The 24,164-nt window shown below is 34.8% G+C and overlaps 1 protein-coding gene and 1 long non-coding RNA gene across 11 annotated transcripts in view; one reads left to right on the forward strand and one right to left on the reverse strand.

Annotated features, from left to right (window-relative positions):
* Nucleotides 1-24,164, forward strand: part of CPEB3 (cytoplasmic polyadenylation element binding protein 3) — a 99,631-nt gene that overhangs the window by 27,038 nt on the left and 48,429 nt on the right. For 7 of the 10 annotated variants that reach the window (XM_074874976.1, XM_074874977.1, XM_074874975.1 and 4 more), the window contains exons 3-4: nt 6,568-6,727; nt 18,619-18,675. In XM_074874976.1, coding sequence (XP_074731077.1) covers nt 6,568-6,727; nt 18,619-18,675 — 217 coding nt within the window. Of the gene's footprint in view, nt 1-6,080; nt 6,159-6,567; nt 6,728-18,618; nt 18,676-24,164 lie in introns of those variants that run through there. The other 3 variants (XM_074874978.1, XM_074874979.1, XM_074874980.1) reach the window with 2 other exon arrangements.
* LOC141945979 (uncharacterized) overlaps nt 11,028-24,164 on the reverse strand; it is an 80,624-nt gene continuing 67,487 nt past the window's right edge. Inside the window, exons 3-4 of the long non-coding RNA XR_012629693.1 lie at nt 17,024-17,097; nt 11,028-11,080 (exon numbers count right to left, since the gene is read on the reverse strand). This is a non-coding gene — a long non-coding RNA (uncharacterized LOC141945979). The remainder of the gene's footprint in view (nt 11,081-17,023; nt 17,098-24,164) is intronic.

The raw sequence follows: 24,164 nt of genomic DNA on the forward strand, positions 1-24,164 counted from the left end.
AACACAACCTTTACTTTTCTCTGTGGAAAAATTGCTTGAGTAGATCAAGTTTTCAAGGCTTTTGGATTAAATCTGAGTTCTTGCATGTTAGCTATAAAAGTTTATAGAACACAGGCAAGATGATTAAGTATCGTTAACTAGAGTTCTGAAATGTTATTTTTCAAATTATATGGAAATGTTTCCATAATCTATACACAATTAGATCTGTTTTATATTTGTATTAAACTTCCTTATTCTTCTTAGAAGCTTTTTGAAAAAGCTTAAAAATCACCTTTTGCCCAGTGAACTTCTGAACACCTATGAGAGTAAAATGTGCTACGATTGGTAGTGAGAAAAGACAAACATATGAAAAGTTGATGTGTTTCTTCTGTGGGCATTCCAAGAGCAATAACAACATAAGAAAGCATTCCGCTTTTTGTTCCAGTAAAGAAACATAATAAATCCGACTTAGTTTAATACTATCCAAAATTAACTGGAAAGATCAAAAAAGAAAGCAGAATTAAAATAAAATTCCATTAAGACTTAGTACTAGTAGCTCTGCTGTAATGTTCTTTACCATGGGCATAGTCAAATTTATCCCGTGTTCCCCCCCCACCTATGTTTTATGACTTCTTATTTGTTTTGTTTTATTTTATGTTTTTATGAAATCCAATATAAGGAAAAAATTACTGAAATTTCTGGTTATTCTAGTTCTGCATGCATCTGTGTTGTCAGTCATGTTGTTATTGGCAGTATTCCAGCACCAAGCTGCAAAGGAAGTAACATTTGCTATTTACAGTTTTTTGATTCTTTTGCAAAGTGATCATTTTACTTCACCATGTGACCATATTCCTCTGATTTTCTATCTTTTGCAAGATTTTTTTTTTTTAAACTTTACTGAGAATGCAAGTGGGATTGCATCACAGCTGAAGCTGCTAGCAGCTAAAGATTGCTCAGTGAGTATTTAGAGCTTGCTGTATGTGATCATCCATGTGCACCATCATGGCAGATTAAGCATGTCCCAAGCCGAACTTCCGTAATACTTCTTTTGCAGTTGCTGTTTTCGCTGCTGTGGATTGGGATATTGGAGCGAGACAAACTTGTTTTCCTTGTGTTCTTAGTAATAACCCCTGCTGCAGGTGCTAGAACAGAGTGAGTGAGCCCAGTTTAAAACAGTGCTGGCATTTTACCCCGTATTTATTCAAAGCTGTGCTTCCATTGACTTCAGCTTTAGTTGGCAATGCTTAGCAATCCTGTGCAGCCAAATCCAGGCTTATGTCAGGCACAGAAGAATGAAACACAGCAGTGACCACAGTGAAGAAGTCTGCGTTAATAAGAAAGTTGTTTAAGCCGTAAGAATTTTAACTGTTCCCCAGGATCTCATCTCTTCCTTCTGATTGAAATACTACATGTAATGTCCCAGAATCTGGTAAGTAAAAAATGCTGAGACTTCTGTAAGCCTAAGTGGAGTTTTGGTATTCTCCTGGAAACAGTTAACAGTTCAGCGAGTGGAGGCCATCTTGTTGCTCGGCAGAGTTGGGCTGTGTTGTGCCACATACTGGTGCGAGGAAGCTTGAAAATGTAGGGCAGCATGAAAATGTAGAACACTGAAATAAATTACTGAAACTGAGATATTGTTCAGAATATAGGAAGCTTGGAAGCTTAATAGGAAGTCAGTTAGGAGATGGACTGAAACATATAAAGACAGGGAAATGTATCTTTGGAAGGGTCTAGGTACTTGAGCATACTAAAAAAAACAGGCAGATCAGGTGTATCTCTCAGCTCAATGTGTGCTCAATGCTACAGATGCAGATGACCATGCCAACAAGGATTCAACACAAGCTAAAATACATGGTTAAGGATTTTGAGTATGGATGATAGCTAGGCTTGGGCAATGTGTTAGATTCCTGACATGATTTCTCAGGGTAAAACTTTTCACTTTGTGACTGTAGTTTCATCAGTTAATGGTCAAGTGTGTCTGCTGCCATAATCCTCTTCAGAGGCAGAAGAAAAAGATAGAACTTCAGCTTTGGAGCAAGGTGCATGTTCTCCATGTCTCTGTCATGGGATATGTTGGTCATTTCCTTTTTTAGTTCATTAGCTCCAATTACTTTGAGCTACCTGTTCAAGCTGAAAGAGGTAGTGAGGAAGCCAGGCTGTATTAAGGTTCACTTCACACGTGTTATGGCCCTAGCTATATGGCTTTATCATCCATAATGTAGTCATATATTCTTTTCTCAGTCTTTACCTTTCCCTCTTACCAGAGAAGACATAGTCTGTGTATCTATTGGGAGGGAACTGAAGTAGTGCTAGGTAGGCCTTGCCCTTACATGCCCACACTTTGAGTCTGAAGGGGGCAGGACAAAGCACACCACATTACAGGGTATGACAAAGGGAAAAAGTTCTTTTGATTTCAAATGATACACACACATGTCAATTACATACTTCAGGTACTGCTAAGTAATCTCTGTTTTATAATTAAGATAACTTTAAGAATGTCTTTTCTCCTCCTGGAATTTGCTAACACACTGATTATACCTCAGCCATCTCCTGGAATAAGCAACACAGGAATCTGTCCTAGAGATAAACAGGCCTCTTCAAAGCACTATTTTGATTCATTCCTGAAGCTGATTCATTGTGTGCCTCTGAAAAATTACTATGGTTGTGTAATTAAAGACTAGCATAATACATATGCACAAAGTGTAAAATGCAAATTATTGTATTTTCTCATTTTAGTGTCTTGTCTGCAGTTATTTTTTTTTGGCAAAATTACTGTGTGTTGGGTCTTTTTGAAATTAACAAACAGAGTATAGACACTGTTTTGTGACATTTTTAGTTAGCCTTACAAGTAAGATATTTAAAGGTAGAAAGTTGAGAACCAACTTCTACTGCAGGGCCATTTCTCTTTGTGATCCTTCAAAAATCTGATCCTGCATATGTATTTGTAATTTTTCATTATGCTTAACATACACACTTTATGGAAGTCTGTGTCATGAATGAACATATAGATAACAGCCAAGGGCCGGGATTTAAAGTTCTAGGACCCGTATCTTTTCTAAGAGTTGTTATTACTAAGCTGTTTTTCTTTCTTTCAAGCCTAGAGTGTTGTAAGAACTTAAATATGCTGCCATATGTACTAGCAGCAACCAAGGAAGGAGCTGCTGTCTGTACACAGCAAAAGTACAATCCAACATGGGCAGGGTGGACTTAATCATCTTCTAACTTAATGGTTGCTGTGTAGCCAAAGGCAGTGCCTTGTAGCTGGAGATTTCTCTTTTATCCATAATGTAGTTTATCTAAGTAGGTTTTAGGATATTTGTCTGCTCTAGAAGATCCCAGCAGATTTTCTAGACTGTCTTGATTTTTCAAATTTCTTTTCCAGGTTTTTTATTCTGCTTTATCATTCTGTATTTTATATTTTCATTTCCATTCATGGTCCTAGTCCCAGAACTTCCTTGCAAAGTTCCTATGTGCTACTAAGGACCTTTATGAATTGTTTCTGTTGTTGGGTTTGTTTGGCAGTAGATTGGTAACCTGTGGGAAGAATGTAAAAGGCAAATCTGGGAGATGGAACAGTATCAGTTCACAAAACCAGGAGAACCTGTTCATGCTGAGAAATAAGGAAACATCATCCTCTGTGTGTGTGTGCAGAAGCACCAGGCTTCTTGGAAGAAATTGCTGAATTTAGGAAACAATGTTCAAATCTGTGGAGTAAAAATGAGTTACTACTGCAATGAAAGCTGCTAAGAAAAATGGTAGTAGCCCTTTTCTGTAGGAGCTAGAATGTTAGCTCTGACTTGTTCATTTTATCACCCGCACTACAAAATCTGTAGTCAGCATGCGTTATACTTATGCACATGCCACAACATACTCATAAAAATCTGTTGTGTCTAAATTTCCTTTACTTGATTTAGCTTGCTCAATTACTATAGTGGGAAGTGTCATAATTGCCTAGGTAAAGGGTTTTGATTAAATTGATCTGCCTGTTTCCAATGTAGGTCTAATTTAATCTTGAAAATATATTGCAGGTTTGTATGCCCCTTAAAAGGTTAGAAAGATCCTGCATTTTAGCAAACCTGTCCTTGCCTTCGATGCTACCATTTTTTTCTCCCTTTTTTTCATGTGTCCATGTGCACAGCTCCTTGGGAAGTTTTAGAACAAAGTAGGACCTCCCAGAGATTTGCTGCTATAGTAGCAAACTTAAAATATAACATACATATGTTAATAAAGGACAATTAAATTCCATTTGTAGGCTGTGCCCTCTTCTGAACTCACGCCTTCCGGCCTCTTAAGACTGTAATCTTGGGAATGTTTAAAGCTGGAATAAACTATCATTGTGGCAAAAGCAGCAGTCCTGCCCTTTTGCTCTCCTGCCAGTATTGGTTTTGCCAGCTCAGCTCTGTTACGTATAGTAAACCAGATCAGGGGACGGATCTGACTGAAAAATACTTCCCCACCCCTATTTAGGATATGAGCTGTATGTTTGCTTTCATATTTTCTGTCGAAAAAGATGCCATAGTTCAGTACTGTAACACCTGACCTCCTTACATATTCATAGTACATGTATTTAAAGGGTATTTAAAAGGAACAAATAGAAAAAGACAACTAAAATTTTTGCTTTGAGGGAATAATATAGATCCTATTTAATCAAGTTACTAATATATTACAAGAATGGATTTTTTTTTACATGCAAGTTACACTTGTCTTTTCAATCTAGCCTTGCATTTTTTTAAGGAAATGAATATGAAATAAAACAAACTCTTCTCTCCTATTATGTATTACCAAGCAGTGGGTTGTTTTAATCAAAATAAAGTTTTGTTAGGAAAAAAAATTACCTCAGGGTTTTGGTTTTTGGGTTTGCTTTCCTCCCTCCCTCAAGATTTATTGGGCATAAATTTTGTTTTATATTCTATATGTATTGATCCACTTGGATAGGTGAACAAGTACTCTTTTAAATACAGTATACAAATGTTGGCATTCTAAACAGCTGTAGAAGACCTAAAAATCATCAACAATGAAAACTGGACATCAGTGAGCTCATTTGAACTTTAGTGCTTAGTATAGCTTCTAATAAAAATGAAGTATTCATTCTTCCAAGAAATGCTCAGTAGGTGAAATAAATGTGTGAAAAAAATAATTCTAGTCCACTTTCAGAAAATACATTGGCATGTTGGAGAAGGGAAGTTGAATCTTCAGTTTAGAGCAGGCAGACTATGGGAACATGAGATTTTTGGCAGTAAAAAGATCTGTATTTTGGAGCTTTCTCTAACAGCAAACCTTTAATAACGTGTATTTATTTGAATTCCAGAACAGGAATATTAAAAGAAAGCTTAATTATGCCAGTGAACTCATCTTCTCCTTTAGTTTTATTTAAAGACAACCTAATAAAAAGCAGGTTCAAGAGAAACAGTATTTATTCAGACAAAACTTTTGATACATTTGCTATGGATACTGCAGCCTCTTATCTGAGTATTTTCAATTTTATTCTTTCAAGCAAGAAGATTATCTTGTAGTAACCAGCATGTGGAAGACATTGTTCTAGGAATTTTGGGGGCATACTACAATGAAGGTTTCAGTTTGCACAGGACAATGTTATACCACTCTTTATTAATTGTAGCATAATACAGTATACAAAGAAAAACAGCTATGATTTACATAGTTGTGCTTTACTTTTTTTTAATTATAGTGATGAGAATAAGAAAACTAATGTGTTTTAGAAACTTTCTGACTACAGGGGGCTGTTCTGCTACTGTCCCTATGCTCTAGATACATGTATTTAGAGTACTGTCCCATTGCCTATAGTACTCTAGATACATGGGCATGGGTAGACTGTTCTCTCCATAAGATTGTTCCTGAACTTTGAAACTGATTATTTTAATAGGCCTGCTAAAGGTGTTTGGTTTTTTTTTTTCTTTTTCCCTTTTACTTACTTAAAAAACAGAATCTGAACTATAGCAAATTAAAAATGAGAGATTCAAACAATACAAACCAACCCTTGCTCAGGTTTTTGAGTGCCCTAGTGTGAAAGTGTTACATATCCTATCTTGCTTTTTGTTTTGTCTTGCATCTAGTGTACTTTGCTTAAACCTGTGAGATTCCTGAAGAATTACTTGGTACCTTCTGGAACAAATGTGCCTCCCATTGTCTTCAGCATTGCTTGCTTCTACTCTGATGTTAAGGTAGCACTTGTGGCAGAAGGCAGATGATGAAGCTGTAAAACAAAAATCTCTGAACTCAAACAATTTCACTTCTCCAGTGCAAACATTAATACTGCTTTATTTCTAAGTACTTGTTTAAATTATCATGTTTAGAATTAACTATTGTTTGTAGGTATATTTTTAGGAGTATTAAAAAGCTCTGCATAGCTGTACTGGTGAAAGCAGTAGTTGGAAAATGAAGGGTATCATTTTAACAACTGTAGGCTTATATTTATCAAGGTTTTTGTAATATAAGAAGTTCTTTCAAGAAGAAATGTAGAATTGGATACTGGAGTTTTATAAAATAAGAAATGATTCTGTGTTAGAAAATTATTTTTTTCTTTAACAGTCTTTCTTTCCTTTTTTTTTTTTTTTTTTTTTTTCCTTCTAGGACCGGAATAGGCCCTATGACACTTTTAACTTGCACTCTTTGGAAAATTCCTTAATGGATATGATAAGGACTGATCATGAGCCTCTGAAAGGTAAACACTACCCTCCCAGTGGCCCACCAATGAGTTTCGCTGATATAATGTGGAGGAATCATTTTACAGGTTAGGAATATTCATATGTCCATGCTTGCTTGGTGTTTAAACAAAAATCAGCTTTTCAGTATTGCTATAAACTTTTTGCTAATGAATGAGTTGTCAGTTTTGTAAAACTTCTGTTTTACCATCTTAAGATAATCATCTCTACTGTAGGAAGATAAGGTGAAATGTGTACACATTTCTTATAAGTGCACAATCATAATATTATCTAACTGACATTTCCAAAACTTGGTTTTGTTTATCAGCAAATGGCACAGTTGGGTCTCCCGCTCCAATTGCTCGGTTCAGAAAATGTATAGTGCGACTGGAGTCCAATTGTTATGTTCAACATCTTATTCAAAGTTAATACTAGTCTTATTTATTATCAGCTAGTATACAGGGTTCTAAAACAACCACTGTATCAAGCTTACTCTCTACAGTTGTTTCAGATTTCTTTTAAAAAAATGTATCTTAATTTGGAATTCAAATTGTTAGGGGGAGCCAAAAGCTATCAGATGTTGTTAAGTGCTGGGAAAGTTTTGTTTATTTATGCTACTAAACTGTTTTTTCTACCAGGTGTAACACTGGAGATGAAACCATTTCTAATACTTAGCTGATACTGAATAGTGAAAGGCTGTGGCAGCATTTCAATGAATAAATATTCCTGATCAACCTGCACACTCCTTTGCCTTAATCTTTCACTGGTTAAGTTTAAAAATAGGTACATATTCTTGCTCACATGTATTCTTGGTGACTTTGAAGACTGACACTAATAGTAAGCCATATACAAAGGAAGTATTGAACTAGAAATGATTCACAAACTCTGAAGATTCCCAAACTAAGTCAGGACTCTGGAACTGATAGAGAAGAAATTTAGTTATCTATGGCACTTCCTATGCTAATGCTTCTATACATACTTTTCTGATGTCATGATTGCCTCATTTGCTCCCCTCCCCATTTATATATTTATATATGTGGAAAAATATTTTTCCTTGGTCTAAGGTCTTGTGCCTTTTTTACCATCTTTCTGGGTGCAGAGGTTTTTTCACAACCTTACCAAACTGGGTTCTGTACTCTCAGCTCTTTTAACCTGTGCTTTCCACTATTATCCTGAAATTTGCTGTGCTATAGCCTTCATATGTCTTTAACCATTATTCAGCTGTCTAAAATGGCAAGAGATAGTCTCGTGTATTCTGATCACAGTCCTCTAAAACAAGTGTTAACCTGAAACTTAGAAAAAACCAAGCTTAACAAAATTGAGATTTCTGCTGGATATACATTTCACATGGCTGGTATTTAAAAAAAAAAAAAAACAACAACAACCCAAATTGCTAGTAAGTAGATTTAAGTATTTATTGTATCTTATTACATGTATTATAATCTAGCTAAAACTCCATGGGTTTTTTAAAGTCAGTATTTATTTAAATATGCAAAATGAGGTGAGTTTTTTAAAGACTGAATTTCCATATGAACCTGAGCATGGAAAAAATGAGAAAGATTGGATTAGAAATTGTATTACTCTAGAAAAAGACCATAACATGATATAAGTGCAATTTTGCTTATACTTTATAACCATTTTAAAATGTTTTTTGATCAGAACATTAGCACATAAAATAATAATGGGTAAAAATCTTTAATTCTTTTGTGTTGTCGGGTCATTCTATTAAGAATGGTTTCCAATTCTCAGCTGAGCTATGAAGTGTTGCAAGTAACATATTTCACAGCTGCACCTGAGTGTCATAACACTATTTAATGTTGGTGTTTTGCATGAGACAGAAATGAAATTCTTGGTTTCATTAAGCATCTTCATGCTTTTCAAGAAAAGTATCCTTTCCAAAACAAGCTTAATATTTTCATCCCTACTAGGTTCTCAATTTATGTAGGACACTGGCTAATTTAAATGGACATTTGAAAGCAGTAGGAACTGTTTCCCCCTGCTCAAAAAGTAAACTGCAAGAGTTGGATATTAATTGCAAAGTTTGAGTTGATCTTTTCCATTTGCCAGTGGGACTGTTAGCTTTACTTTTTCTCAGACTAACATTTCTGTCACTTACTGGATGTGCTCTTTCTAACTCATTTTCTCACTCAGTGCTGCTCACCTGTTTTGGCCTTTCTGCCTCATTACTTAGCTCTCTTCCAGCTTCCAGTCCAGTAACTGTTGGAGTCTTGTTTACTATTAGTTATCTCTCTCTGTCTCTGCCCAGCTGGTTTTTTTTCCCCACTGATAGTTAATTCCCTGTCTTACTTTCTTTTCCTCCTCCCTCTTAACTACAGTGTTTCCTTTGCTAACCTCCAGCCTTGGCTTGACCTAGCATGCACTTTCCTCTACTGCTGTCTTCACACTATGCAGCATGACTGGCAATATTCGTGAGTGGCTGTTTCAGGACATGTTCATTCTCCCTTCCAAGAAGTGTTGTCTTCCTTTTTGTTAAACAGAACTATGTTACTATTTTAACTGAATCCTTTTCATAAAAACCTAACTATTTTCCTGCAAACATTGGTCTTGACTCTTCCTCTGTACCTCCAAATTCCCGTTTTTCCTCTACCAAAGATGCAGAAGATTTTCAACTGCTGCAGCTTCCTCAGATTTCACTTAATCTTGTCTTCTAAACTCACTTGCTTTTTTCTTATTTATCCCACTCTCCTCTGGCTCTCCCCCTTAAAGTAGCCACACATTTTAGTCTGTAATCACCCTGAGAAAGTGATCAACTCTGCTTGCTTTTGCTTGTTTCTTAAGTTATTGTCACATTTTCCTTTATTTTCACCTTGAAGCTTTTTGAATATACTGGTTCTGCACTTCAACTTGATTTTTCAGTTCCTCATAGACGTTCCTGTGTGAATGCCTCTTGTGTGAAATTTCAACTGCTCTTTCTGGAATCTTATCAATTTAACCAAATCTCAGAGCTACTTCCTCTTCATTTTATCTCCTCTGTCTTTCATAGTAAACTGGGTGGGTTTTTTCCCTTTAAATCTCCCCTTCCTCTGGCATCTGTGACTGTCCTCTCTTAGGTTTTGTGCAGCTTTTTCTTGTGTAGATAGAAAGTAAAACAACCACAAAAATAACAGTTTAAAAAACAAAGAAAAATAATGAGATGGCTTTCAAATGATGGAAGAGGTGAAAAGATGAGTACCAAAAGCCTCTGATTTTGAAAACACAGAAAGATTTAATTCTAGAAAAGCTATACATGTCTTGGAGCGTGTTACAAAGCCAGTGCAGCTATTTCAGGATCATTTTAGCCTGCTGCTGGCAACAAAGTCTTCAGCAAATGTGTATTTTTAGAAGTACTGTCTGTATATGTATTCATTAATAAAATATTGCAGGTGGTTTATCTGAAGTTTGAAACTTTGCTTGGAACATAGCCCCTCTTGGCATATGTGCCCCCTCACGTCCCAGCAGATACTTGAAACAAAAAATAATTATCTTGGATTTAGAACAAAGGCTCTAGATTAGAATGTGACTGGGAGGTTTAACCATAAAAGATTCTGATGAGAAGACCAAATTGAAATAGTTCTGGGATATTTTCTTCTCGTTTTGGGGTATAAGTTTCTCATGCTCTGCATTGTTCAGTGGAGGTAGTGGAGAAGCTCAGGGGTTAGAAAGGAAGAATCTATTGTCTTGTTTGTAGTAGTTGAAGCTTCATACCTTCTCTGAGTCTGAGCTATGAACAGACTTTGTCCTGCAGGCCATGGAGATTGTGTTTATTTCAAGGTCACCAAAGCAGGTCACTTCTTACAAAGTATGCTCCACTTGGCCTTGAAAGGGCATGTGATTAAGTGACTTTGTTTCTTTCAGGTGTGGAACAAGAGAAAGGCTTGAAGGATTGTTAGTGCAGCAGAAACTAACTGATCCTCAGTCTTGCAATATTGAATTACTTATACTGAGCGAGTGCTAACTCAACCTGGTTGGCAGGCTGACTTGGTGCTCTCCAGCTAGGAGAGGTAGGATCACTTAGTTCTTCCTGGGTGTTTCTTGCTGTAAGAGAGATTTGATACCTAGCTTTGAGGTTTCTGGATTTAGATAAATTACCAGCTTATACATCTGTGTTGCATTTCATCTTGAGCCCGGTCTTGGGAGGAGGTATTCAGTGTCAGCTCTTTACTCTGCTTCTGTCTAAAATTGATTTGTTTTTCTTAGCTTTTCCGTCCAGATAAGGGTACCCTGCTGTAGGTTCCTGTCTTGCTGTCCTTGTAATCTGGGAACTGTGTAACTTTACAAATTGTTTGCCATTTTCATGCTTTGAGATTTAAAGAATGTAAACTCATTAAAAAGGAAGTCTCATTTTCTTTTCTCCCAAGACTTTCTTACCTGCTTTCTCTGCCATCAAGACCAGCTTCAGCATTTTTCTTCTTTTTCAGTCAATACTCGTAAATCCTCTTCTCCTTTCAAAAAGGAGGAAAAAAAAGAGGAAAAAAAAGTACAGTAAAGGATTTGTTAAGCTTCTTCTAGTTAAAGATGAATTACTGTATATGGCCAAGGGTATCTGGTTGTTCCCTCTATTAGTCGTAACCAGGCCTATATGATAGAAGTGTGCAATATCTTCTGAGATGTTTCTCCTGAACTGTCTTATTTATTTGCTGAGTTGCTGATAGAATATATTATACTCTGTGAATACATGGGAGAGTGTTGTTTTAACAAGGAAAGGATACATTTGCAGTATTTTATATCCTGTTGGTATTTACATGCTGCTCCTACCTGATGCTGTAGGGCAAAACTGAATTATCAGAATAGCTATGGGTAGATGCTACTTACTACTGACTAAAACATTTCTTTCCTACATCAAAGTGTCTCCTGTCTATGGTGTAATATGTCTCTGTTGCAATATCTTTATCCACGTCAAACTATTGCATTGCAACACAAACAGAGGCACTCCGATCTATGAAAGTATTTTGATCAGTAGTAACTAGCAGCTGCCTTTGTTCTATTTTTAAATAATTAAATATTTCAGCTGTGTTAGGTCATATGCTATGCACATGTGCTACTGACAGGTCATGAAACTGAATCAAAATATAAAATTTAGGAGAGAAATGTCCCTTCAAAATATTTATTTTAAATTTACTGTTACAGTAGATAACTGTAATATTTGGGTTTTATTTTAAATCAGAATGGAAACAAACTTTGTAATGTGCAAGTCCCTAACTAACAAAAATTCTAAGATTTTTATAAAGTGCCAATGTGACACATCTTTATGAGTATTTGGAGCTAACAAGGAGGATTTCAAGACTAGGCTTTATTAAAACTAACTTTATTGGATATCATACTGTAGAAGGATACATAAAATATGTGCTGATTATGTCATAATATTTCAGTAGAATGTATATGCTCTATGACTATTTTAGCATTTGTTGTTCTGAGCTTGTTTGAGACAATACAAATGTACAACAGTTCAGAGGTAACAACAGCATCTGTTGGGAAACCTTTTATATTGATTTTCAATACTTAATATGCATGACGCTCATATATTTGCACAACAGAAAACTGAAGTTTGTAAAGACTGTATCAGGTCATATGAAAACCAAGTAAAATTTAAGATTTCCTGTTTACATTTAACTTATGTTGTTTATAAGGTTTGATGACAGTGTTTGAAGATTATATGCAACTTAGACAATATTGTAATACATATATAATGGACCTTTACTTTTCCATCTTGATCTTCAGTTAACTTCAATGCATGTCACTAGATTTTGTTCAGCTCTAATTGTTCATAAGCTTTTTGTAAGTAAAGCAGTGTTTGCCACATGACCTGAGAAAAGTGAAAGGTGAATGTATCATATTTGTGTTTCCAGTCAGCAACTGAACACAAAGGTTGTGCAAATAGAACAAATATTGTCATTTCAGTCCTAGAAATGGTGCCACCCAGTTAGAGCTTTTTGCAACACTTTCGTTAGAAAAAAGTGCACTTTAACAGCATTTCTCAAAACCTCAGTGCTCATCAGACACTTTTCTGTAAATGCACATGAAAAACCAGAGTGAGCAGACAGATGTGTTTGCACATCTATTTCTGTGTAAAATTAGGCCACTCAAGCTAATCCTTTGAAAGGAAACATACTCTGTTTCCTTTCCATTTGAAACTCTGCTTATTTAAGAAAATCCTGTCTATTTTTTTTTTGGTACAGCGTATGACCATTAAATGGTTCATATTTCTTAAAATAAGTGCTTTCTTCAACAACTCTTTAGTATGATCATACTTCCTAATTTTCTGCTGGCATCCAGCAGGTCCTTGTCTTTGACCTGCTGTATCTGTTTGGGGCAGGATTGGTGGGGTTTTTTTGCTGCCTTGTTTAGTTTAAGGAGTGGGGATACAGATACCAAATTTTCTTTATTTTTATTTTTTCATTCTACTATTGAAGACTGGCTTCAGACACCTAAAGCTGTCTTTCTATTTTTCTTTTCTTCTTCTTCACTTCTCTACTGTTTTAAGGGTTTTATATATTTTAGCACAGATTGCTAATGGAAAAGTCTGCTTTCATATTGGTTTATTTTATTCCCCCCCAAACTCATCAATAAGAATACCAATATTGTTCTTTTGAATACAGTTCTAGAACAACATGTAGAATGGGTATATGTGTACATATACTTGTCTACGCCTTACAAGTAAAGCCACATTTCTTTTTATGCTTGTTAGGTCTTCCTTTAAAGTACTAATATTTTGAAAACTTTTCAAGCTAAAAGTGTTTGCACTACTTATATATGCAAGACCTTTGTGTTTTATTGGAGCAATATAATTTACTTATGAAGAGTGCATTTCATTGTAATGTATATGCTGTTATATTTTATAGGTTGCTTTCTCTACTCAAGGCATATATTTGTTTAGTCAGTGATAGGAAGAAGTATCATCAAGCTTTATTACAGATATTCATAGCTGATAATTATACACTTCTGTTCACATTGCCACAATATGTATTTGCACAGTAAAAATATATACATGTAAACACAGTAATAGTTCTTCATATTTCTCTCTGGCAAACAATATATTTTTGTTCTGCTGAGTATGTTAATGTGTAAAAGATATGTAAGTCCCAAGTAGGTGTTTAAATTATGGGTGTGAACAAATGACAGATAGACTTTAAAAAAGGGAGGGGTAGGGGGGAAGGGGAAAGAAAAAAGAAAAAAAAAACCCAAACAACAACCTTCTTCAGAGAGTTACCTTTTTTTTTTATAATTCTTTATGCAGACCCTTGCTTACACAGTTCTTGCTTTTGAAATTGTTTTGGGCATGTCTGTTGAGTTAGTGTAGCATCAGTTTCAGGTGTCTGTATTTTTGGGGGAAGAGGAGAGAGAATGGTCTGAGGTCTATTCAGGTTAAAATGATTAAAATTCTTGTATATACACACACACATGCTTCATGCTTTTTGGCAATTTGTGAGTCATGGAGCACAGACTCATGGTTGAGCTGGGGTGTGGATGTGTGTGTTTGGTGGATATTAGGTTGTGCTGTAAACTAGACCCCCAGATACATATGGGTCAAAATAATCTTTTTTCAGATGTTTGAGGGAATACTGGTCTTGCTTTGATTTTTGCACTTTTCTGGGTCTAAACTTTGCTCTACCCCACTTGCTACCTATCCATCCAAATAACTATTGCTGTTCTGTAATTCCTTTTGTTAGCACCAACTTGGAAATTGATAGAAGAAATAAGAATGATGAAGGATGTATTATTACTCAGGAAGTATAGCAGACCTAGTCCTTTTGCCAGTTTCATTTGACCTTGCCACTGGAGTCTCTAGTCATAACTTGTAATTGATATCAATAATAATCTTAAGAACTATGTGAGAGGAAGTTCTCATTCCCAGTAAGTTCAGGACGGGTCAAAAGCAGGCCAGCTTTGCTATTTTCTAGCAAATCTTATGCCAAATACCAATTGTCAAGTTGGTATAAGAGATCGATCTTGGTGAAAGCCGTGAGGTAAAACAGTGCAAGAAGTTTTACTCAATATATAACCAACATTGATTGTAACATGAAAATAATAAGTATAGGTAACTGTAATCTTAAAAATCCTTCACTGAGTGTTCATGTCCAGGAGCTGATTAGGATTTCACAAATTCAAAAAACCATAGAGCACTTAAGAAGAGAAAATGAATAAAAAGAGAAAATTAATAAAGAGAAAACTAACTCTTAAATCAAAACCAGTAGTTATAGGTCTGGAACTGGTTAATCACTAGTGTTTGTTTCAGACATAGGAAAATAATGGTAATACCAGCACATATATACAAAGATGAAATCAAAGATTGGTTTTACACTTAGATGGTAAACAGATTGTGCTCATAAGCTTGAATAGCTGCTAAAAATAGTGGATATTAAAGTTGAGATTAAGGGGGCCACTATAGGCAAGCATGACACTAGACACTGTCAAAAAACTGCAGTAGTGGTAAAACTGTGCCTGATACCCAGGTTTGTTATTTCTGGAACAACATTCTCAAAACTGTTCGTGTGACTTTAAATTATCTAGACAATTAAAAAAAATCAGATCATCTATTTGTGAAAGATTTAATGAAGAGATTCATATGTGGGAAGGGTATACTTCCTTAAGTTATTGGAAAGATTTCAGAATTGTTTCAAATCCATGACTCTCTTCTACAAAGGATGAAGTGAAGTTAAATTCCATTTAACATCATCTTATTTCCAATATAAGACAGAACAGAAGATGTGTGTACTTGAGATGTGCTCTAAGAAGGAATTGATCTCTCTGCCATGACAAGCATGATATTGGAAATGCAGCAGAGCACTTAGCAGTCCAGCCAGAAAAGTCTTTCCAAATGCTGTTAGGAGAGAGAATTTAAGGAATTTAATGACATAAGATATGCAAAAGAACAGCCTGGGCTATACAAGAATCATTAAACCCTCGTTTATACTCTGAAATGTTTAAAGAACAAGAAGTGTACAATTGGATTAACTTTTTAAAATTATTAATTGAAAAGACTTATGTAAAAGAGTGATATTGTTGCAGCCTAACTGCAGTAATATAAGTGTGTGTTATAAAAGCACGTAATTGAAAATATACTCAGTAGATAGTTATGAAACAAAGACAGGCAAACTGAAAATGGCAGATGTACACTGAATCACAAGTACTGGGGATGTTGTTACTGGAAGGGTTCCTATTTATGACTTCAGTGAACTGCTGGAGACCATAACTTCTGTGCTCTAACTTCTCTGTGTTTCTCCTTATTGTGCTTAAGATTATTGAAAAGTAGTAATTTTATCCAGAGATTTAAATTTAAAACTGTAATTAGAAATATGTATTTATATAGACTTCGTAAAAGTCCAGGTAGCATACATGTGCTTTTCTTAAAATTGATTTCTGATAGCCATTTCCATGTTTAACCCAAATAGGTCCTTGAAAGTACATATTCTTAATTACATTTCACAGTTTTAAATTGCACCTTTAAATGAATAAATTTATAATTTCCTTTTTGTGCTCTCTTCTTGTTTCTTAGATAATTATGCATTTTGTAATCTGCATATGACCTCTTTTTTCAGTTGAATAATTTGCATCAAACACCAAAATATTCAAATGTTCTAGCTAATATGACAGGCTATATCATTATTGGTAACTAATTGTCTTAAGATTGATGCATTACCAGTCTGTTTTGAAAGCTTTTAATACAGGTGTGTTTTGAAAGTATTCCATGAATTTGTTTCTATAGAATTGAACTAGGGGACCTCTGAAGATGCACAGAATTATCCCACACTGTTGCTTAGCTCAGTGTGAGAACACGTCCTTCTGCTTGTGCTGCTCTGTATTTTCTGCTCCTCTTAAAAGATAGCTGACAAGATCTGTTTAAAAATAGCAGGCCAAGGGCAGGTGACAAAATGTCACACAAGCAGCACCTGGTCCAGTGACAGCCTGGAGGGAGGAAAAAAACAAACCCAGATGTCACAGATACGATTCTATTTCTGAAGCTGGTCAAACAGCAGAATTTCAGCTTCAGCAAAGGAAAAGAGGAGGGCCCATCCGAACATTATGCATTCAAATTTTACTCTATTTTTTTCATAGCAGTTCCCTTTTTTCTATTACAAGTATTAGTTTACAAGTATATTTTATACTCCTTTTTTCCTTACAAGTAGTATCTGTAACCTCATGCTCATTAATATGCTGTTAAGGAAAGGGCAATTAACGTCAGTCTGGCAAGATTTCTGAACTATTTTAGCACAAGTTTATATTAATTGAAATAATAGCAGCTTTAATGTTTCTGCAGTGCCAGATTTATGTGAAAATACGTATAGGAGAATTATGTCTGTAATTAGGAAATCTGAAGAAGTTAATGAAGATCCCTTTAAGAAGCTTTGCTCAGGGAGTTCGAAAGTAAAAATGGAAATTTTATTTACCTTCCTTCTGCCTCCACTTCTTTCTGGAGGTGCTGTTTGTTTGCTTCATAGGCTTATTGTAGCAGCACTTTTATCTAAAAGAATGAGAAAATTATAATGTGAAGAAAATATATATTTGCTTTTCTTAAACTGCTTGTGACTTAGTTTCAGAAGTGTACTGAAACTTCTTGTTGCATCTGTTCAGAAAGAATATTAATTACAGCACTGCAGTCTCTGTGACTGGAAATAGAAGGCTTTTGATAGGAACTAAAAATGTTGGAGGAGATTGGCTTTAGTTCTGCTTTGTCAAAGCTTATTTGTTAAAACCTGGTTTTGCAGAAGTACAGGAACTTAATGGTTATACTGGTTCTTCAGGATAGTGAGTGGATCTTGAGCTCCCATGGTTGAATGTCAATGTAGTGAAGAAATGTAAACTGCCTGCATCCTTAGTCTCCAAACAACCACAATCTAGAGATATGGAGAGCATATGAAATGGATTACAACACTTGTAACTTAAGTTGCGTACATTATTGAAATACATTTTTATGTGGCTATAATGATTCTTTTATATCTTTTTTTCAAACAAAGACTAATATAAATTACAGCTTTCAAATTGTTTTGGGGGATTTAATTAAGAAAGTCCTGTTACAGAGTTTATTCAGGGTAAGTTTTTAATACTTCAGCTCAGTTAAATAGTATCTAAAACTAAAACTAATCTGAAGAGTGATAGAGTTGGCTCATTTCTTACTTTGGTGGTAAAAGTAGATTTCTGTGGACTAAGTGTCCTTTGAAACAAAGTAACTGTGTATGAATTTGTTGCCACTTCCAGTTCCTGAAGTCATCACAGATATTCTTAAGCCAACCTTTCAATTGTTAAATCTCACCTGAGAAAATTGGTACTATTTTGCATCTCTCTAGCTTCCTGGAAACTGGCACCAGCAGAGTTCGTTTGAATTTCATGGTGAACCTTCTGTGTATGATGGTCCCATATTATGGGTCAAGAATAAATATTTTCAAAGTGTATATGAATGTAGTCCATGAGAACAATGCTCCCTCCAATCCACTGTTTTTCCTCAAATACTAAGTGATAGCAGATTCTTGGGGAAGAGTACAAAAACAGGGTAAGCATTCTGTCTCCAACAATCTGTTAACTCAAGAGCTTCTGGTGTCCCAGGTAGTATGGAAAAAACATTTATTATATATATATTTACTTTTACAAATTTTATTTATTTATTTTTATTAATTAAGTGGAGATTTTGTAATGCTGAACTCACTATTTGAGGCTGACTATAAATGGCATAACTGCAGCAAGGTTGAACTTTGAGGCCTGATTTTTGAAAGGGTAAACATAATACTTTCCCACTACAAAGCAAAGGGATGTATTCAAAAACAATTATTTCATTGTTTATTTTGTGATTTTTCAGTATTTTAAGTACATAACACTAAAGGTACTATGGCATTAAATATTGTAAATATGTATTCTTGGGAAGTTGTCTTCAGTAGATGGAAGATTTGGCTACCCTGACTGTTCATCCCCTTTAGCAATTTTTCATTTTAATTAATTTAATTCACTTTTGAAATAAAAACATTAAAAATAGCTTTTATTTACATTGCAGGGCGTATGGGAATAAACTTCCATCATCCAGGAACAGACAATATTATGGCTCTTAATAGTAAGTAGTTAATATCTAGTAACTAATATTGTCATGTTGAATATTATTTCTTACATTTACTGTGTATATAGCTTTACAATCAGACATAAATATGTGTAATAATAATATCTTAACTCTCTTAAAATGATTTTTGTAAATCAGTCATCTCTGATTTTATTGGTAGAATTGGTGATTCTTTATATTGGCTTTATAATAGTTTGTGTGTTCCACTGGAAGCTTTATAACATCTGCTATAGATAATACTGCAAAACATTCTCTGTTGTTTCCTCTTTTGTGGGTGTGTATGTGTGTTAAACCAGTAACTTTAATTTCTGATATCTCTTCAGACATATTTCTTGTTGGGATGAGTTGTTACAAGTTTTTCACTCATTTACATTGACTGATGGAGTTTACTTTGTTGGTTTCCCTAAAACATTTAAGTAGACAGGACTGGAGGGATGTTCAGACATCTCTGTAAGGAAGAAAAAATGTGGAGCTGAACTTCACTGAAAGATTATTGGTTTTGTTTGGTTTGGAAAATAAAAATAAATACAAAAAATCCAGTCATGAACGTATGCATTCAAAAAACCTGCCAAATGGATTTGGAAGCTCTAGAGACAGCCTTGCATCATATAGGAGAGGTGCATGGGGGATGGGATGTTAGGCACCACCAGCATAAGGTAGAACTGAACTATGCAAATCAAAGCATAGTTTTTGTCAATCTAATCCTAAGAAATGCTAACTATTTTGAAATGTCCATTTTTGCTTACAATATTGTATTAGAGGCGTTAGGATTAATTTACTAACTTCTCTAAAATTTTTTACCTTTGCACTGTCTATGTAAGTTATACTGTGTATGGTTGAAAACTGCAGGGTTTTGTGTAGTACCAAACAGAATTAGAAAATAACTTATAAATGTGAAGAACTGAAAATTTGTAATAGACAAGAGGCAAGGGTTTTAACATTTGGCTTTAAATGCCAGCTTTCAGAACCTATAAGACTTTGTGCTCTTTTTCTTAGTTTTACACTGTTAATTATGAGGTGATATTTTGCAGTTTCTGTTGTCATAGTTGGCATATATGCCCCATTTTCTTATGGGCACATGAAATTATGGGAAATCAAGTAATTAACTTGGAGAAATGCTCAATTTAATTAAAGACTTTATTAAAAGAGGAAGCTGTTTGTGTGGGTGTGCGTGTGTGTGTAAATAAGTTCTACAGAGGACAGTCTGCTGCTGTTTGACATGAATTCTGGTCTCAGAATGTATTTGTTGTTCTAACGTGGGCATTTCAATAAGCTGATTGCAAGAGTAGTATAATTGTGAGGATGGGAGATTATGATTGAATTTTGAGTTATTTTTAAACATTGACAGTTACTATGAAATATATAGCAGTATTTCTTACAATGTCTTACAGAGTTTTTTGAAAGACAGGAATGAAAAACTGATACAAAAAGCTATACTATATATGGTAGTGTATCAGATCTGGGTTGTTTCATTTTGGGTCATCTCACTTTTATCCTAAATGAATGAATGTATTCTATTCTGATTTCTGTCGTTGCTAGATAAACTTGAAAAAAAAAAAAAAAGAAGTTGTCTTTTTAATGGAAATAATATTTCAGAAAATATTTATTCCCATCTAATCCCTTTGAAATTTTTACAGCAGCTATATAATCTAATTGTTTGTAAAAAATAATGATCCCTTGCAGCTCTAGCCCTGGTGTATGGCTAAAATAGTAGTATAGCTAATTGAGGGATCTAAACAAAATATATTTATGCATTTCCAGTATTTAAAATGTTATGGGTTTATTTGAAATATTAACTGTTTACAGACTTACATAAACCTGGAATCATATATATGCAACTCATGCAAAATAGTAGTGATTGTTCTTTTGAATGAAATTCAGCACAAATCAAAAGTCTGGGTAAGTTCTCGTGTATTTTTCCTCTCCTGCACCTCTTCTCTCTTCCATTCTTTACTAGGTGAGGCCACACCATTTTTGGCCATAACTGAGAGCCCAGAATTACTGTAGTGTGAAACCTGTTGGGTTTTGCTCTTAAATCTTTGAAAAGTTGAGAATAAAAACAAGTATTCAAGTACATAAGATTAAAAATTACTTTCTGTGATGTAAATCCTCTGTTGTATGCAGCTAAAACTGAGAAATTTAGAACTATGTAGTTCCCATGTGATTTTTGTCATAGGGAAATATACTACAGAAAGTTAGTTCAAGAAGAAATAATCTTTCCTGTGCTAGAATGGTTGTGGTTTGGGTTTAAAAAAATAAAATAAAAATTCCCAAAAGATATTTCATCCCAGTAATTTTTGGAACAATTTGGAGAACTTATGTAACTTCTTCAAATCATACTTGTAATATCTATATATAATTTATGTGAAACCAAACACTGTGCTGAATCTGCAAATCCAACCTTCACATTCTATTTATAGTCATTGCTACATAAGCATTTTTCTCTTTTCCTGCGAAGACACAGTAATAATCCTTAAGATTTATTAGATTGATTTATTTATTAAGAATTATTAAGATTTATTACTCAATTTCTCACTAACAGTGTACTCAGTCTTTTGAAGCTAGAAGACAGCATGGGCTTGTGCCAACAGCAACGCAAAGCTTTACTTCATGTGTTGTAGGGAAAGGGGAAGTTTTCTCAGGGGTGTTGGTCTCTAGATACTTCGCATCCTTTATGGCAACACTTTTAACTGTACTTCAGCTGGTGTTCTTATTTACTGATTACAGCCTTTTGAAACTAGGGGTTTTCCTGACTGACTGTTTTGAGCTACTTCTGTAAATGTTGAAGGGGATTGTTTGGTCTGAGGGAAGGTGTTGCTTAGTTGGCTACTACCACTGTTTTGTTCATCATTGGCAAAGCTATAAATCATCATCATCTCAAAGCACCGAGTTCTGAAATAATAAAATTAGGAAAATAAATTACTTTTAAATGCATAATCATTATTTCTTGTCATTAATGGCATTATGCTTGTGTATATACACAAAAAGTTGCACATGTGTATAAGCGTGTTTATATTGTAGAGGTGCTTGAAGTTCTCTGTCAGAATTAGGCTTCTATTGAGGAATGCAATGGTCAAATATTGAGACATCTGAGCATAAGCCTAAGGAGCATCTGAACAAAAGGAAGATGCAAATATTTAGATTTGAAGCGTTGTTCAAAGGGAAGAAACTATAGTGTTTGTCTGTACTAGCTCTATTTGAAATTTCTGTAACTGAAGCAGTGTTTTTAATCAAGTAGTGACATCGGTTGTTAATTTTTTAATAATGTAATTCATACTGAGCTAAACAGTAGAATTTTTATAGACTTTCATTTACAGCACCTTATTAAATACAATGATACTGTAATTTCTAGGAGAAATGTGACATAAATTGAATGACTGATTTTAGTTATGTAAATTCATGTATGGACTTAAAGAGAAACCATACTGCTACTTTTAGTACATGTTTGCAATACTAATTAAAACTTATGTTTACAATACTGAGCAAAACCTGAGAATAAATTAACTCAAAGGCATCCTCCATCCCCTTCTCTTGCTAGTATTCACTCCCATTTGCAGTCATACATTTCTGCAGCCATTGCTTCTGTTTGGGGAACACTGGACATTGTCTTGAGTTAATATGTACTCCTTCTTAATGAGCTATATGAATAGGACTAAATGATCAGCATGAATACATGTGCTAGGTAGTGAGCTATCTTTAATGCTTCTTGTGAACTCCAGAAATCCAACAATAAACTTCAGTGGGAGAGAAGTATAGCAGGTGAAAAAGGGAGATGGGGAATAAATGAGGATGTGTGATCTTTCTAAGGAAGCACTAAACTGTACTGCTGGGATTCCAAGTGAACTTCTGTAAAATGAGTTTACTCTAAAGGTAGTCAAACCAACAAATGAGAAAAACCCCTTTGTGAAATGCTGAAATTTTGTTTTTCCTAAAGCTCCTCTGCACAGTGACTTTGCACTGCTGTTGGGCTTCAAATGTTCCATCTGCTTCCAATGTTCATTCTTGTCTCATATGAAAATGTGTCATCTGTGAGGTCTGGTACTATTTAATCTCCATCTGACTGTCTTCTTTTCATTAGTGTCATTTAGTTCTGTTTGTTCTGAGTAAAATAATTTGAAAAACACATTAAGTCAAGGGTTTGGGGCATCTTTTTAGATGTTTGGGGCATCTTTTTAGATGTTTGGGGCATCTTTTTAGATGTTTGGGGCATCTTTTTAGATGTTTGGGGCATCTTTTTAGATGTTTGGGGCATCTTTTTAGATGTTTGGGGCATCTTTTTAGATGTTTGGGGCATCTTTTTAGATGTTTGGGGCATCTTTTTAGATGTTTGGGGCATCTTTTTAGATGTTTGGGTAGAGATTTTGGTTTTGTTTTATTAATGTAGATAGTAATTATTTGGGGAAGTCGTCATGCCATGACAGAAAATGTAATGGCAGCAAAATAATTTCATTTTCTATTTTCCTGCTTCTGTTTGTTTTAAAATTGCCTTGTCTCCTTAAGAGCTAATGTACTTGGCTGTTCCTATATTCTGATGTATTGTTTTCAAACACATATAGTGTTTAGCTATAACAAAGTTGCTGAAATAACATATTTAGATCTTTTGCCAGTGCTATTGGTATACCTTGAAATGAACCACTCTGAATAGAAGGTTTATTGAATTATTTTTGACTTCAAAATCTTGGGTTGGCAGTTTAATAGCTAATAAAAGCTTGGTTTTTGTAGTGATAATATTCTGGGAAAATGTGCGGCTAAATTTCAGGAGGCATCACTCTCTTCTAATAATTTGGTTACCTGCCTATAGGAATTTACTGAACTCTTTAGCCCAGTTGCCATCGTCTCATTTACTAATGTGTTACTAGCTTATTAACATAGAAGGAATAATAGAAAAGAATAAAAGACACTGAGATTGCTAATAAGGTTTGCAAAACTAGACCTAATTTAATCGTGAAGAAATCAGAGTTTATTTAACTAGAAGGAAAAAAATGAATGATGTTAAGTGTGACATAGCAAAGGCAGCAGAGTCCCAGAGTGTGCGAATTGTCACTTTACACATAACCTTGTCAAGTTTTTTGGAACCAGCTGTACAAACAGTTAGTATTGATGCTGTCTTGGGGGCTGTGAGGTGGGCTAGCTGGTATCTCAAAGTCTCTTCTATACTTGTTTAATAAAAAAAAAAGGGAGGGGGGGGGAAGGGCAGGGAAGCAATAAAACATGCTGCTTCTTCTTTCTTCCCGTCAATTTTTTTATATTAGCAGCTGCACGTTCTGAGATCTGATTTGGTTATTACTGAAGGCAGGATCTCTTATTAGTGACTGCAAAAGTCTTTTTCTAGAAGATTTCTTAAATTATCTTCCTTTTAATCCAACTTTATAGCTCGTTACTGCCTTCTTGTTTGTTTGTTTGTTTGTTTTTTTCCCCACCACTTTGCCTGCCTCATAACCTCACCAATGTGCTTTCCTTTCATCTATGTGATCCTTTCTATTGTG

The sequence above is a fragment of the Strix uralensis genome, chromosome 7 (assembly GCF_047716275.1).
Source record: "Strix uralensis isolate ZFMK-TIS-50842 chromosome 7, bStrUra1, whole genome shotgun sequence".
Taxonomy (NCBI): Eukaryota; Metazoa; Chordata; class Aves; order Strigiformes; family Strigidae; genus Strix; species Strix uralensis.